Genomic DNA, 14,316 nt, shown 5'->3' with positions numbered 1-14,316 from the left:
TATGTCCCTGAATATGAGTGTGGTCAGACACCCACTGATCAAAATCCAAAGAATCAATAAGATTTAGAAACTCTTTAGAGAGTGGCTTAGAGTCACAGCATACATGGATGTTAAAATTAATATTCTCTCATAGTTGGTAACAATATCCCCCAGAAACTCAGCAAACTCATTGAGAAAATCCTTGTTTGGCTGAGGCGGGTGGTAAACCAAGGCAAATACCACTTTTTTACCACAGTTATTTAATGTGGGCTGAAGCAACTGCACTTCAGCAGCAGGGATAAGAGTTTTTAAACGCTGTCGCTAGTCCCCCACCACGGCCTGATAGCCAAGGTGAATTAAAAAAATGACAGTCCTGTGGAACCAGTTCAGTAAAAGAACTTAACTCACCAGGCTTAATCCAGGTTTCAGAGATGAATAAAATATCCAGGGCATGCGTCGAGAAGAAGTCATTTATTATGAATGTCTTGTTCACCACTGACCGTGCGTTGATCAAGGCCACCTTGACTTTAAGCAGCGATGTAGCTTCATCCGGCTGTGTTGTCCGGTTTAACGGTCGGAGGTTAAGGAGATTCAATCCACGGCATCGAAAGCGGGGGCAGAGGCCGGGTGAAGGCACAGAGGAAGAGCATGGAACAACAGGTCGAAGCCACCGATGTGAGGGAAGAGACCATGTAAAGGCACAGACGAAGCGCCATTCGTAGGCCAGCACGGGTCCAATAAACTACGGCGGAGACCGTGCAAGAGACTTAAACTGAGCAGCGATTCCACCCCGCTTGGCGCGCTTCCTCCGACACCGTCGCTTTCAGGGAAGATCGGCGGAATACCAATGCAGGTGAGCAGAGAGGTGTAAGTGAGCAGGTAGGGGAAATCGGCAAGACACATCAACATCACTCTTGGCGGAGTCGATAGCCATGTGGATATTTAACAGTGTTTGGCGATCGTAAACGAGCGACATATTACAGTCCGAAATTAGTAATGACAAACACAAAATCACAAGATTTAAAAACGAGAAAGAGTGCAGCAGACGGCGTGCCACACACAACGGTGCCATCTTGTCACCCTTGTAAATATACAAAGAAAAAAAATAAAAAAAAAAAAAAAAAAAACTAAATAATTATTTATACTTTTATCTCCTTATGTATATATATTTTTTTTTCCACGTTTTATTTACTTTTTTTCTTTTCTTTATTTAGACATTTATGTATTTATTTACATATTTATTTCTATATTTATTTATTTCCACATTTATTTTCATTTCTACATTTATTTATTTCTACATTTCTTTGTCCGTAGGGTAATGAGGAGGGCGTGTTTTTCCACAGGAATAGTAATCGAGCCAGAGTAGGCAAGTTGTAAGCTTTGAGGCCTGAAATGTATAAATAAATAAATGTAGAAATGAATAAATGAAGAAATAAATAAATGTGGAAATGCATAAATATAGAAATAAATACTTAAATACATAAATGTGGAAATAAATAAGTGGAAATAAATAAATGTCTAGATAAATAAAAGAAAAAAGAAATAAAATGTGGAAAAATAAAAATATACATAAATAAGGAAATAAAAGCATAAATAATTTAATATTTAATTGTGTTTTTTTGTTTTTTACTTTGCATATTTATTTATATATTTTTACATTTTTAAATTTCTTTGTATATATATATTTTTATATATATATATATATTTTTTTTCTAATTTTGTCAGGTTTGGCAATTCCATATTAACAGGATACTGTTTACTGTAGCATTTTTACAGTCTTTTACCATTAAAACCACAGTATTTTTTTACAGTGTACTTTCCTCAATGGACGATCTGTTTTGGTGTGTGTTTGTGTGAATGTGTGGTTGTTTGGCAGTGAGGTGTCATGTAAGACGCTGGAAGGCATGGACGGACTCAAGAGGCTGTTGTTTCAGGTCGCTTGCTCCATGAAGGACGTCAGCAACCCTGCTAGCTGTCACAAACTAGTGGGAAGACTGGTTAGTGTTAGTTAAAACTGTATGTTTGGCATGAATCACAGTTGTTTCTGACACCTGTTCGGTAAGATGGAAAAACTGAAGTGAAATACTGTTGCTCCACCTCAAATCTTCAGTATGCTTTTTTATTTATACATTAAGCAGGTTTTTTTTTTTTAATCCAAAGCAGCTTAAAATGAGGAAAAAGCATGAGCGTGAGGAGGCTATGCTGCAGTAGTATCTTAAGGTTCTTTAAGGTGAATTATCCCATGTGTTTGTCTCTTTTTGGTGTTTTATACAGATCCCCAAAAGTTACCTGACCCTGCAGGATGCCATAAAAGCAGAACGTCTGAGGAGAGACGAAGCCGATGAGGTTCAGTACCTGACGGACTCAGAACTGGAGCAGATCATTGAGCAGAGTCCCGCCAGCGATATCAAAGACTATGAGGATCTGCAGACCGGTAATGCAAAAATAAATATTTATAAAATTTGTAGAAATTATTTGTGTACATTTTAATTTTTTTATATATATATTTTTTAAATTTAATAATCTAAATAAAATGTAAATAATCTATATTAAATATTTTTAAATGCATATTAATATTTTTGTTCTTGTTAATTTTAACGTTTTACAATATTTTACACGTTTTATTTATTTATTTACTTTATGTATGTATGTATGTAATAGGATCTGCAGACAAGTAGTGCATAACTTGCTGTGAAAATAATACCAAACATAACATTTTTATAAATGTATAATTTATTTTAAACTATATTAAGGATTATTTATTTGTTTGTTTGTTTGTTTAATAGGGTTTGCAGACAGGGTGTGCATAACCTATTATGAAAATAATACCAACCATAATAAATGTTTTAATATATATTCATAATATGTTTTACTAATACACATTTTTAAGATACATTTTTATTTTTGTTCTTAACTTTAATATTTATTTTAAACTATATTGAGTTATTTATTTATTTGTTTTTTGTTTGTTTAATAGGGTTATATATATGTGTGTGTTATATGTATGTATGTATGTATGTATGTGTATATATATATATATATATATATATATGAAGTATTGAATTTTATTTTATTTTTAAATTATTATTATTAAATTAATTAATTTAATTATTTACTTAATTACTTGAAAAAATTTAATGATTTTTGTATTGTATTGACCCCATTAGGCTAAAAGAGAAAAGCTAATATTTTGTCTTATTCAAATTTAAAGATTTTTAAATATATTTTTATAAACATATACTGTACATTATAATGTTTTAATATCTAATGTCATTTATAAAATTCAAAGCAAGTAGAAATCTAGAGGTGCGTCCCAAATCGCGCACTAATACACTATTCTATGACGTTTTGTAGTATAAATAGTGCGAGTAGTGCGTTCACACTGAAAATTCCAAAAAGAAAAAGTGCACTTTAAATACCCGGATGATGCCATTAAATAACCGAAAAAATTAAGTGTGGAATGTTGGACACTTCATGCACTCAACTGTCGCAGCTTTAATTACGTACAGAAGGGGGAGGGGCTATCAGACTCCGATTATTAATGACAAAATAACCTTATAAAATTCATACTCTACATGGTTGAGTACATAGTGCATAAGTACATAGTGTATAAGTGTATAGTGTATAGGGCGTCATTTGGGACGCAGGTTCAGTCTTTAAATACAGTTGTTGTTGTTTTTTTAAATCACCCATTACTTTAGTTATGTAATCATTGATAATTTTCTATATCTGTGCATCTCTAGTCTATTTCATTCACAGTTCCTCACATTAAAGTGGCTGTAATCAGATGTATTTCCAAGTGGAACAGGATTCAGTGGGATGAGCTGTTTGTTTGTGAATCACACAGCGATCAGTTTCCTCATCGAGACCGGCACTATACTGCATTTCTCCGACACCAGTCATGGCCTGTGTAAGCTCTACTTCCTGGATGCCGTGTGGCTGTCCGAGTGTTTGGAGCGCATCATCAACCTGAGGGGCTCGCGCTCGGTCGCCCGTAACGGGGTCATCAAGGCCGAGGACCTGCGCATGCTGCTGGTGGGCACCGGCTTCACCCAGCAAACAGAAGAACAGTACTTCCAGTTCCTGGCCAAGTTCGAGATCGCTCTACCAGTCGCCAGCAGCAGGTAAAAACTACGGCTTTCTGTTCTTTGTAACGTCAGTATATTTCTGACCATGGGATACTGATATTACAGTTGTCTCTAGCTGGAGACTCAATCGGGTTACAAAAAATTACGTCAGGAAATGACACCTGGCCATTTCGTTGGGTCATTTGTAAAGTCACAGATACTGTACGGACAATACAGCTCAGTTTTTTATGTATCTTGCTCTGTTGAACGGCAAAAGTGACTTTACTAGGCTATACTGGATTTACACCATGCATTTCCTGTCAGAGGGAAAGGATTGTTTTCACCATGCCTTGCCCCCAGCTATGACAAGTCCATGGTTGACACCCTCTCATTAGCATGTTGCGCAGAGGAAAAATAAATGTGGAACTACATTCAGAAATAAATGAGTGATCAAAGGAAAATAGTTTAGCATTTCCTTAAACATTTTCCATTTGCCCACCAATTTATTTTATTTATTTGCCTACTTTCATCACATGTTTATTTATTTCTATATGTATTTAAACAAGAATTTGTGTATTTATACACATATTTATTTCCTTAAACATTTCCCATTTGCCCAACTTTTTTTTATTTATTTTCCTACTTTTATCACATGTTTATTTATTTCTATATGTATTTAAACAAGAATTTGTGTATTTATACACACATTTATTTATTTATTTATTTATTTATTTTAAATTTCTGCAGGTTTGGTCCTCCATACATCTTAACTTTAATATGTATTTTAATATGTATCAGTATTGCATTTTATTTAATTTGTGTATTAAATTAATGTAATTATTTTTATTGTATTTATTAGTAGATTATTTTATCATTAATTGATCAAATGTAAGTGTGTACCTTGAATGCAGTGTAAGTCGCTATGGATAAAAGCGTCCGCCAAATGCATAAATGTCAGTGTCAATGGCTAATATCAATATTTTCTAATATCAGAAAATATATTTTAAATTTCCGAACTTTTTTCTATGTCAGGTTTTTAAAAATGCACATTAAAAATGGCAATTTAAAAAAAATTTTAATGGCACTGATTCATGAACTTTTACGCCCTATGGGAACCACCTGCCTGTTTGGATGCATTGCATATATTACGAGTTATCGTATGGAATGCTTGTCAAGCGTGCAGTGTTTCATACCTGATTTTCCCTCATTAGTTCTTTCTTCTCTTCATAGTTATCTGTTGCCCCACCTTTTGCCCCCCAAACCTGCCCTGGACATCCACGGCTTTCGGCACCAGAGCAACAATGCCATCCAGCGGCATTTCAAGATGAGCTTCGTTCCTGCGGGATTCTGGGAGCGTTTTATAGCCAGGATGCTAATCAGTTTAAACCAGATGGACGTGCAGGTAAACACACACCCTGAGATGACAACCTAACAGAGCAATAAAGTCAGAATTGCAGTTATTGCAAGCGTAGAATTAGAGGCCACACGCTGACAATGCTTCAGGCTGGGAGTCTACAGCAGCCGTGAAACCGCATGGTAAGACGCTTTGCAAGCTTTTGCAATCTAATTTCCCCCAAATAGCCCTGTACAAAAACTTTGGCAAAATTTTGTAATGCATAGGGCTGTTTGGGGAAAACCTTACAGCCATTTTTCTGATCTTATTTATTTGTTTGTTTGTTTGGTTATTTAACAAAATAAGTATTATTTTTTTGTATTTAAGAAAAAAAATTATAACAACAAGGTTTTATAGTACGACTATAAAAATTCTATATTATATTAAATTATTATAATTATTTTTGTAAATGGTGATAAATATTAAACAAAATGTTATGACATATAATTATGACAATATGACTAATCATTATATTGTATTGTGTTATACTATATTTTATTATACAACATATTTTTTATTTTTCAATAAATAATATTAATGATATAATACAAGTATAAAATAATAGTCATAATAGTATGACTATAAAAATTATATTATATTATAAATAAAAATCAACATATTTTTGTGATATTAAGTATGACTGTTTATTATATTATGTTATATTATATTATAAATAAAAATCAACATTTTGTGATATTTAGTATGACTGTTATATATTATATTATATTATATTATATTAATCCATCAATGAATTCAACGACAGGATGCCTTACAGGAAGTGAGATGGTATCTTTGCAGCTTTGGCTGTTGAAATGAAACTGGCTATGAATCATTGTTAGGGCTGCAACTAATGATTATTTTGATAATCGAATATAGTGGAAAATATGTTTAACTGTGCAAAAACATCTTTATTTGCCTTATGAAAAAAATACTACTTAATATTATATTATTTTATATTATTTTCATTAGATTTTATTTTTTTCCCATGTCAATATTTTTACGCTTATCTGACATATTTTCCACCATATTTTCATTATTCATAAATGAAATAAGAGAAGAACATCTTAATTTTCCTTTTAAAAAAAATATATAATTATATTCATTTGTGTAATATATTCTTTTATAATAGCCACCTTATTTTTCAACACAGAAGTAAGACGTTTTCTGTGAATGTGCGAGACTTGGGCCTGATTGCATTTACCTTTATTTATGAAAAGTGATTTTTGAGGGGGACTGTAACCAACTTTCGACAAGCAAGATTCACACACACACACAAACACACACACACAGATAGCGTCCTGATCAAAGTAGTATACAGTAGCCACCTGATTCGATCATCAACACCATCAAAGGCGAGAGAAAGAGTTATTTCAAGCTTCCGTTTGAGAGCACTTGCGGTATTAAAGCCCCTTCCTCTCCAAAAGAGAAGAAAATCAATGTACTTGATTGATACAAGGCTATTTCACCCATCCGGGACTCTGTGTGTGTGTGTGTTTGTGTGTAAGTGCCTGTGTGTGTGTCAGGATGGACGATGGATTCATTACAGAGAGACAGCAGCCTCTCTACAGCATTACAGCCTGACCAAATTAAATCACATACATTTGTTGACAGTTAAATGTCCCAGAATTCAGAGAGGTGGTGTTCTATAGGTTGTAGGCACATAAACAGAATAACCGAGAGACTGTAAAATTGGGGTAATATTATCATATTTTCTTGACCTGGTAAGGACTCTAGCTGCTGCATTTTGGACTACCTGTAGCTTGTTTATTGAAGATGCAGGACAACCAGCTAGCAGTGCATTACAATAGTCCAGTCTAGAGGTCATGAATGCATGAACTAGCTTTTCTGCATCAGAAACAGGTAACATATTTCGTAACTTGGCAATGTTTCTAAGATGGAAGAATGCTGTTTTTGTAATAAAGCTCTCTGCCTTTCTTTCATAGATAACAGCAATAATTAGGCCTATGTTATAGTATTAGAAACAGCCTGTTACTAAAGAGCTTACACATTGGAGGACTAACCAATACAGAAAGCTAAAAAATGATTTTGGTAATCACCAGTACTGTTAGTTTAGAGCAGCAGTGGCACAAACCATAATTTGTTAAAAACCTTACATAATTTTTTTAAATAAATTTAAGCATTGTATATGGTGAATATAGTTTAAAACTCTGCATTAAAAATTAAAATTATAATAAATATAATAAAGACGAATAAAATCACAAAATCAGTTGTAACCAATAGGTAAGAGTAATGCTCTGCAGGAACACACGTTCACTTTGACCGTCTTACTGTCATTTCTTTATCCTGTTAAAGGAGGTTATGAAGAGTCTGATATTTATATTCTGACAATTACACGCTGTTATCCCCTTACAGTTGCTACTCTCATAAAATACTCGCAATGCATGTTGATCTTTAAACCTCGATTTAATTTTCAACAACAGATATTTCAGCACAATGAATGTTTTTGCGCTGATTATTAATTGTCTCTGTTTTCCGTTTGTCTGACGTGCGTGCACGTAAAGATTAAAACTTAACACAGACTGTCAGGACGGACGTTTATGCAAAAAAGGAAAGGCTCGCGTGAATTTGTGACATTTATACATAAGGATATGACCGTTAACTGAAAGTTTTTTTGCGCTGAGGACGCACACGCATCTGTTAAAGCGCCTGACAGGGCAAGCCATTACGCTAATGCATTAGCTTAAAGCTTAAAATAAAGAATTCTCATGTTTTGGGCAGCTTGGATCACGTAACTCTCCTGCAGCATCTCATTCTGTTTCCTCCACTATTTTTAGATGTATTTTGTCCTTAGAAATGCGTAATTCAGTGCTGTAATTTGACGCGACCAGCTGAAGTTGGACGTGCACTGTGGGCAGACCCAACTAATCGATAATGAGAATCGTTGTCAATGATTTTCATTATCGATAATCGATTTTATCGATTAGTTGTTGCAGCCCTAATCATTGTACAAGCCCAGTTTTGGTGACAGCGCCACCTATTGGCCAGAGTGCAAAAGTTTGTCGCAAAAACTTCATGTATTTCTGAGGTCCCACTTTGTGCTATTTTGGACCAGTTTTGCATATGGTTTTGTTTGTTTCGCTTTTCCTCTTTCAGTGTTGGTTGAATCTTCACCAAAATTGGTTCAGGTCAGACACAGACAAAGACAAAACCACACAAATACAATTACTGGATTTTATTCTCCAGAAAAGCCTTAACAGTTTTGCTGGCGAAGACACCAAACAGGAAGTGAGTCATTACCTTGGCAAAGCTTTTGCGTATTGACACGCAGTTTTTCTTTGTATCAACGCCACATTGCCCTGAGAACATCGTGCACATTTCTAGTGCCACCTACTGGTCAAAAGTTATAAACCAGACAAATCTGCTCAATCATTCAGTATCCCATTAGAGTTTGGCCATGTAGCTGCTACTTGCAGCTGTATTTTTATTTATTCCTTACATGACAAGTTCTCGGGTGAAAGTGTCGTTGAAGCCGATCGATGTTCATATTTCTGGCTCGTTTCAGTCGACTGATTCTGATGACTGTCTTTGTGATTTTTCGTAATAGGCATTTGAGACCAAAAAGCCCACAAAGAACCAGAGGAGCCGCAGTACGGTGATCTACAGCTTTGCGGGGAACCAGCAGCGCAATCGGTGCAGCACCTTCCGCGTCCGGCGCAGTCAGACCATCTACTGGAAAGAAGGGCTGCTAGTCACCTTTGACGGCGGATATCTGAGGTTAGAAAGGGTTTGTTTTTATTTTTGAGAAATGTTGGTATTTAATGAATAAATATATTTAGCAACATTTCTCTTACTTCCTAACCCTCTGGTCCTCTTCGTTTGGGAGTCACACTTGACTCCTTCGCGGTCAAAAGTGACCGAAGCTTTGAAATGTAACTTGTTTTTTTTTTCAAGAAAATCAATTTAATACATTTTTGTTCAATAATATTTTTTTGATTATTATTTAGAATTTTGAGGGGATTTTAAGATATTATGCAAGATATTCCCCACAAGAATTCATATATTTTTATTTAATTATTAAATTATTATTTTTCTATAAATGGATTCCCATTGTTTTTTAGACATACTTTCTTCATTTTATTTTATTTTTTGCTTTTAGATATATATTTAGACATTCAAAAAGACTACTTTATTGGTCATTTTTGACCCCGAAGAAGTCAAGTGTGACTTTTTTTTTTTTTGACCCTTTAACATATCCGAATCATTTCCATGATTTTTTTTGTGTGTTCACATAGTTAATGCAACAAAAGTCACCAAGTGTCATCTCATTCTGATTTTTACAATTTCAAAATATAAAATTTTTCGGTCAAAAATGGCCGAAGAGGCCCAGAGGGTTTCACCCAGTGTTGTTAGTGTTAGCTAAAACTGTGTTTTTGTTATTTTTATATAAAAAATATTAGATGAAAAACTTCTATTTAAATGAAAAATAGAGATGTTGCTTTGACAGTTAGCTGAAATAAAGTAATAAAAGTAGTACAGTAAAATTTTGTAAAACTGAAATAAAAATAAAGTTAAATATAAACAAAACATAAATATAAAGAAGTAATAAAAATTACAAAAGCACAACATATTTACTAATACTTAAACTTAAATTAAGATGAAAACTAAAAAAAATAAAAGCTAATTAAAAATATAAAAAAATAGAGTAATAGTATATAAATAATATAACTGTATCCAGCATTTGGACATATGTTTTGCTGCGTGTTTGCATAGAGTTTGCTGCAAAGCATTATGGGATTGCCTCCTCTGCAAAAGGTACATGTGTTTTAAAAATGTGTTTATAAGTTGTTTGTTTATAAGAAAACGAGTTATCTTATGCCTTAGGTGTGTAGACAATTTGTCGTCTTACTGTTATTTGTGATAATAGATCAATCTTCTTTGAACCATTAGCAGCACCAAAAGTCACAGAAATAATTTGGTTCATTTGGCGATCAGTTTTCAACAACAACAATAATAAAAAATTATTACTAAATAAACAATTAATAAGAAATAATAATGAACAATAATAATTGATGAGGAACAGTAATAATTTATAAATATAAATTAATTACTATTGTATGCCATTTTCTGAGAAAATACATAAATATTTATATTGAGTCTTGTCAAAAGGCTGAAAAATAAACAAACAAATGAATGAATTTATGGTTAATAATAATAATAATAATAATAATAATAATAATAACCCATTTAAAAATAAGTAAAAATAACTGAATAGATTAAAAAAGCACTTAACAAAATTACTAAAATTAAAATGAAAACTGAAAATGTAAAAATAAAATGAATTCAAATATTACTAAAAACTATAATAGCAACACTTACAAGAAAAAACGGACACTGTTTCTCGTCCACAGCGTCGAGTCGTCTGACCTGAACTGGAAGAAAAAGAAAAGCGGAGGTATCAAGATTATCTGCCAGTCGGAGACGAGGGATTTCTCAGCGATGGCTTTCATCACGGATCACGTTAATGCTCTCATAGAGCAGTGGTTTCCTGGTGAGTACGCCTCTAGATATTATTCTGAATCACTACAGATCTCTGATGTATTAAATCTCGTGCACAGGTCTGTACAGTAGCTTGGATTTGTGGGTGTAATGCAGACGTTCCCAGTGAATGCATGAACTGATCAAACATTTACCTTCAATGCAGTGCAAGTTACTTTGGAGCAAAGCACCTGCAAAATGCATAAATGTATAAAATGGCAGCAGCAGCAATAGGATATAACACAGACAGAGATTACTTTTATTAATAATAATTCTTCCATGTATAGTATTCTTGAGTGTGAGTATTCTTCCATGCATAGCTTTGGGCTATTTACATTGCAACTTGCAACATTAATACAGAATGTGCATCACATTTATTAATTTTTTTTTGGCATTTAGACATCTTCAAATGGGGAATTTAGAGCCTTAACTATTTGTTTTATAGTTGTGTGTCTGTGTCTATATATGTATATATATATATATGTATGTATATACATATATGTGACCCTGGACCACAAAACCAGTCTTAAGTGTCAATTTTTCAAAATTGAGATTTATACATCATCTGAAAGCTGAATAAACCAGTGGAGAAGGCTCACGAGCACATCTTTGGCATGGTGCTTATGAATGACTGGAGTGGTGAGAGCTAACTTTTGCAATGCATGTTCTTCAAAATCAACTTATTCAGTTCAGTTATATAAGCTTATCAGCCCTCTACGAACACCTTGGCAATTGAATCGCCATTGGCTAGTAAATTTTTTAGTTTACTCGCCAGACTGAGATATATATATATATATATATATATACAAAAAAAAAAAAAGATTAAAAAAAACTACAATAATATGTCAATGCTACTAAAATAACACTTGTAGTCATAAGCTGGAGGTCCAACAGAAAACAAAATTATTAAAATCGTGTCATAAAGAGGGTGTCAAAGTGATAATATCTTGACAAACCGTCACCGTAGGGTATTAATGTGGACATGCAGCTGTTTGTTTCTGTGCGGCGTTAATGTTGCACTGTGGGAGTTTGCTGTGTGTCAGTGCAGAGCCGCTTCCCAGTATTAACATGCTGTCAGTCAGCAACACAGGTGCAGCACAAACACACGCTGAACTCTATAGATGGCCTCATGAGTCAGACTGTAGTTTATACAGCAGCACTGATTGATTCATTAGTCCTCATAAAGCCTGTTAATTACAGCAGACGCATCAGCACACGCCTGCTCCATTCAGCCGTTACACATGTGACACTCAGCTCAAATGTTTGTGGGTAAACAAACTCACTGCTTTGTGAGATTATTAACACATGCATGTGATGCTGATTGTATGCGTGTTCTAATCATGAGATTTTTCAGCCTTTTGACAACACTGAACTAGGGGTGCGCCGATCCGATTATCGGTATCGGCTCCGATACTGGCATTTTCTGGGGTATCGGTCAGACGAGACCGATCCAAATCCAATATTGTGCATACACTATTCTGTGTTATTGTTAAGCCCCATGAAAGCCACAAAAACATCGTAAAGCACCATAAAATTTTCATGCACTATACTCCAAGTGTTCTGAAGCCGCTGCACAGTTTAATGTGAGGTACAGATGAATATTTAAGTCAAGTTCACGTAAACTTATCTCTCCACTGCGGCTGTCTGTCATCCTCCATTCAGTGTTCGAACTGCGCATCGCATTCGGTTACGACAGACGATGAAACTATCTCCAAGATGATTTAATGTTCCTAATATTATACTTGAAATTATTTAAAAAGGTGGTTTATTTATCTATTTACTTATTTATTTTTAATTGTTTATTATTATTATAGATTTATTTATTTTTCAGCCTTTTTGACAACACAATATACAGCTCGATATTTATGTATTTGCTCAGGAATGGCCTAAAAGGGTGATTTGTGTGTTTATTTATTTGTTTTTAATTGTTTATTATTATAGCTTTATTTTATTTTTCAGCACTCAATATACATCTTGGTTATCAATTTGCTCAGAAATAACTTAAATTGGTGATGTATTTATTTATGTATGTATTATTAATTATTATTATTATACATTTTTTTTTTATTTGACAACACTGAATATACAGTTCGATATGTATGTATTTGTTAAGGAGTGGCTTAAAAGGGTGATTTGTGTATATTTATTTGTTTTTAATTGTTTATTGTTATTATATATATTATATTATTTATATTATTTTTCAGCACTCGATATACATCTTAGTTATTCATTTGCGCAGAAATGACTTAAATTAGTGATTTATTTATCATTTTTATTATCATTTTTATTATTATATTTATTTTTTCAGCTTTTTGACAACACTGAATATACAGCTCAGTATTTATCTATTTGCTCAGAAAGGGCTTTTTTTATTGTTGTTTATTTTTCAGCCTTTTGGCAACACTGTGTGTCTTCATGTATTTGTCTGTCTATATGTATTCTATTCTATTCTATTCTATTTAGAGGAACCATCATTTCAGCCGAACAGCTATTGTAGAAAAAGTGGATTCAGTTCAGTTTTTAAATCTTTTGACATTTTCGCCATTTTCATTAAGCCTTGATTAATGTCTTTTTATATAAAGATGAACATCCGTGTACAGACGTTTATGATTAACATGCACATGCTGCTCTCTCCCGGTCCAGCCCTGACGGGCAGTGAGAGCGACGGCTCTCGTCTCATTGAGCAGTATGCGCCCTGTCCGTACTGCAGCTCTGGACCCCGGCTGTCCGACCCACTGCCTCTGTCCAGCTCCAGCCACAGCACCGTCCACTACTTCAACATGGAGGACTGCGTGCTGGCAGCCGTGGACAAGGAGCACATCACCTGCCCCAACCACCCCAAACAGCCCGTCCCGCTACAGGAGCTGGTGCCCGAGCTCTTCATGACCGACTTCCCTTCACGGTATGATAACAGTTACGCTTTTAACCATCTGATGTATGTTCTTATACTAGTTTCTGTATGAAATGGTGTGTATAAAGTGAAAAAAACAGCTAAAAACCACAAAACAAAATCACAGACTTAAAATATATATACATATATTAGATGCAGTAGTAATAATCTTTTTGTTTGCATCTAGTTCCAATTAAAAAAAAAACTATCAAATTAATCTTTATTTCATCATACCAATTTCCAGATTAAAGGCACAATATGTAATTTTTTGCCACTAGAGGGCGCGTATTCAAAATAAACAAAGAGACAAAGGCCTAGTTTGATGACACCGTGACTGAGTGTGGAATCATGGGAGTTGTGGTCTTCATCCCCACAGCCGATGCAATCCGATGGTACTCGGGCAGAAATCATGTTCATGGATGAGCTAATGATTTATTAACGTAGTAGAATGAAGCAGGGTGAGGCTGAAAGCCGTCGAAGCGAAACGAGGC

General features: G+C 34.1%; 1 protein-coding gene across 1 annotated transcript in view; it reads left to right on the top strand.

Annotated features, from left to right (window-relative positions):
- The window catches only part of LOC107742322 (leucine-rich repeat serine/threonine-protein kinase 1), a 94,369-nt gene that overhangs the window by 43,008 nt on the left and 37,045 nt on the right, over window positions 1-14,316 (top strand). The window contains exons 13-18 of the mRNA XM_016555243.1: window positions 1,856-1,976; window positions 2,254-2,413; window positions 3,827-4,103; window positions 5,277-5,448; window positions 9,005-9,174; window positions 10,809-10,948. Of these exons, the coding sequence (XP_016410729.1) occupies window positions 1,856-1,976; window positions 2,254-2,413; window positions 3,827-4,103; window positions 5,277-5,448; window positions 9,005-9,174; window positions 10,809-10,948 (1,040 nt within the window). The remainder of the gene's footprint in view (window positions 1-1,855; window positions 1,977-2,253; window positions 2,414-3,826; window positions 4,104-5,276; window positions 5,449-9,004; window positions 9,175-10,808; window positions 10,949-14,316) is intronic.

Source organism: Sinocyclocheilus rhinocerous, unplaced genomic scaffold (assembly GCF_001515625.1).
Source record: "Sinocyclocheilus rhinocerous isolate Xijiao unplaced genomic scaffold, SAMN03320098_v1.1 scaffold75, whole genome shotgun sequence".
Taxonomy (NCBI): Eukaryota; Metazoa; Chordata; class Actinopteri; order Cypriniformes; family Cyprinidae; genus Sinocyclocheilus; species Sinocyclocheilus rhinocerous.
The sequence above is the reverse complement of the archived record's forward strand: the minus strand, read 5'-3'. Positions and strand labels throughout refer to the sequence as shown.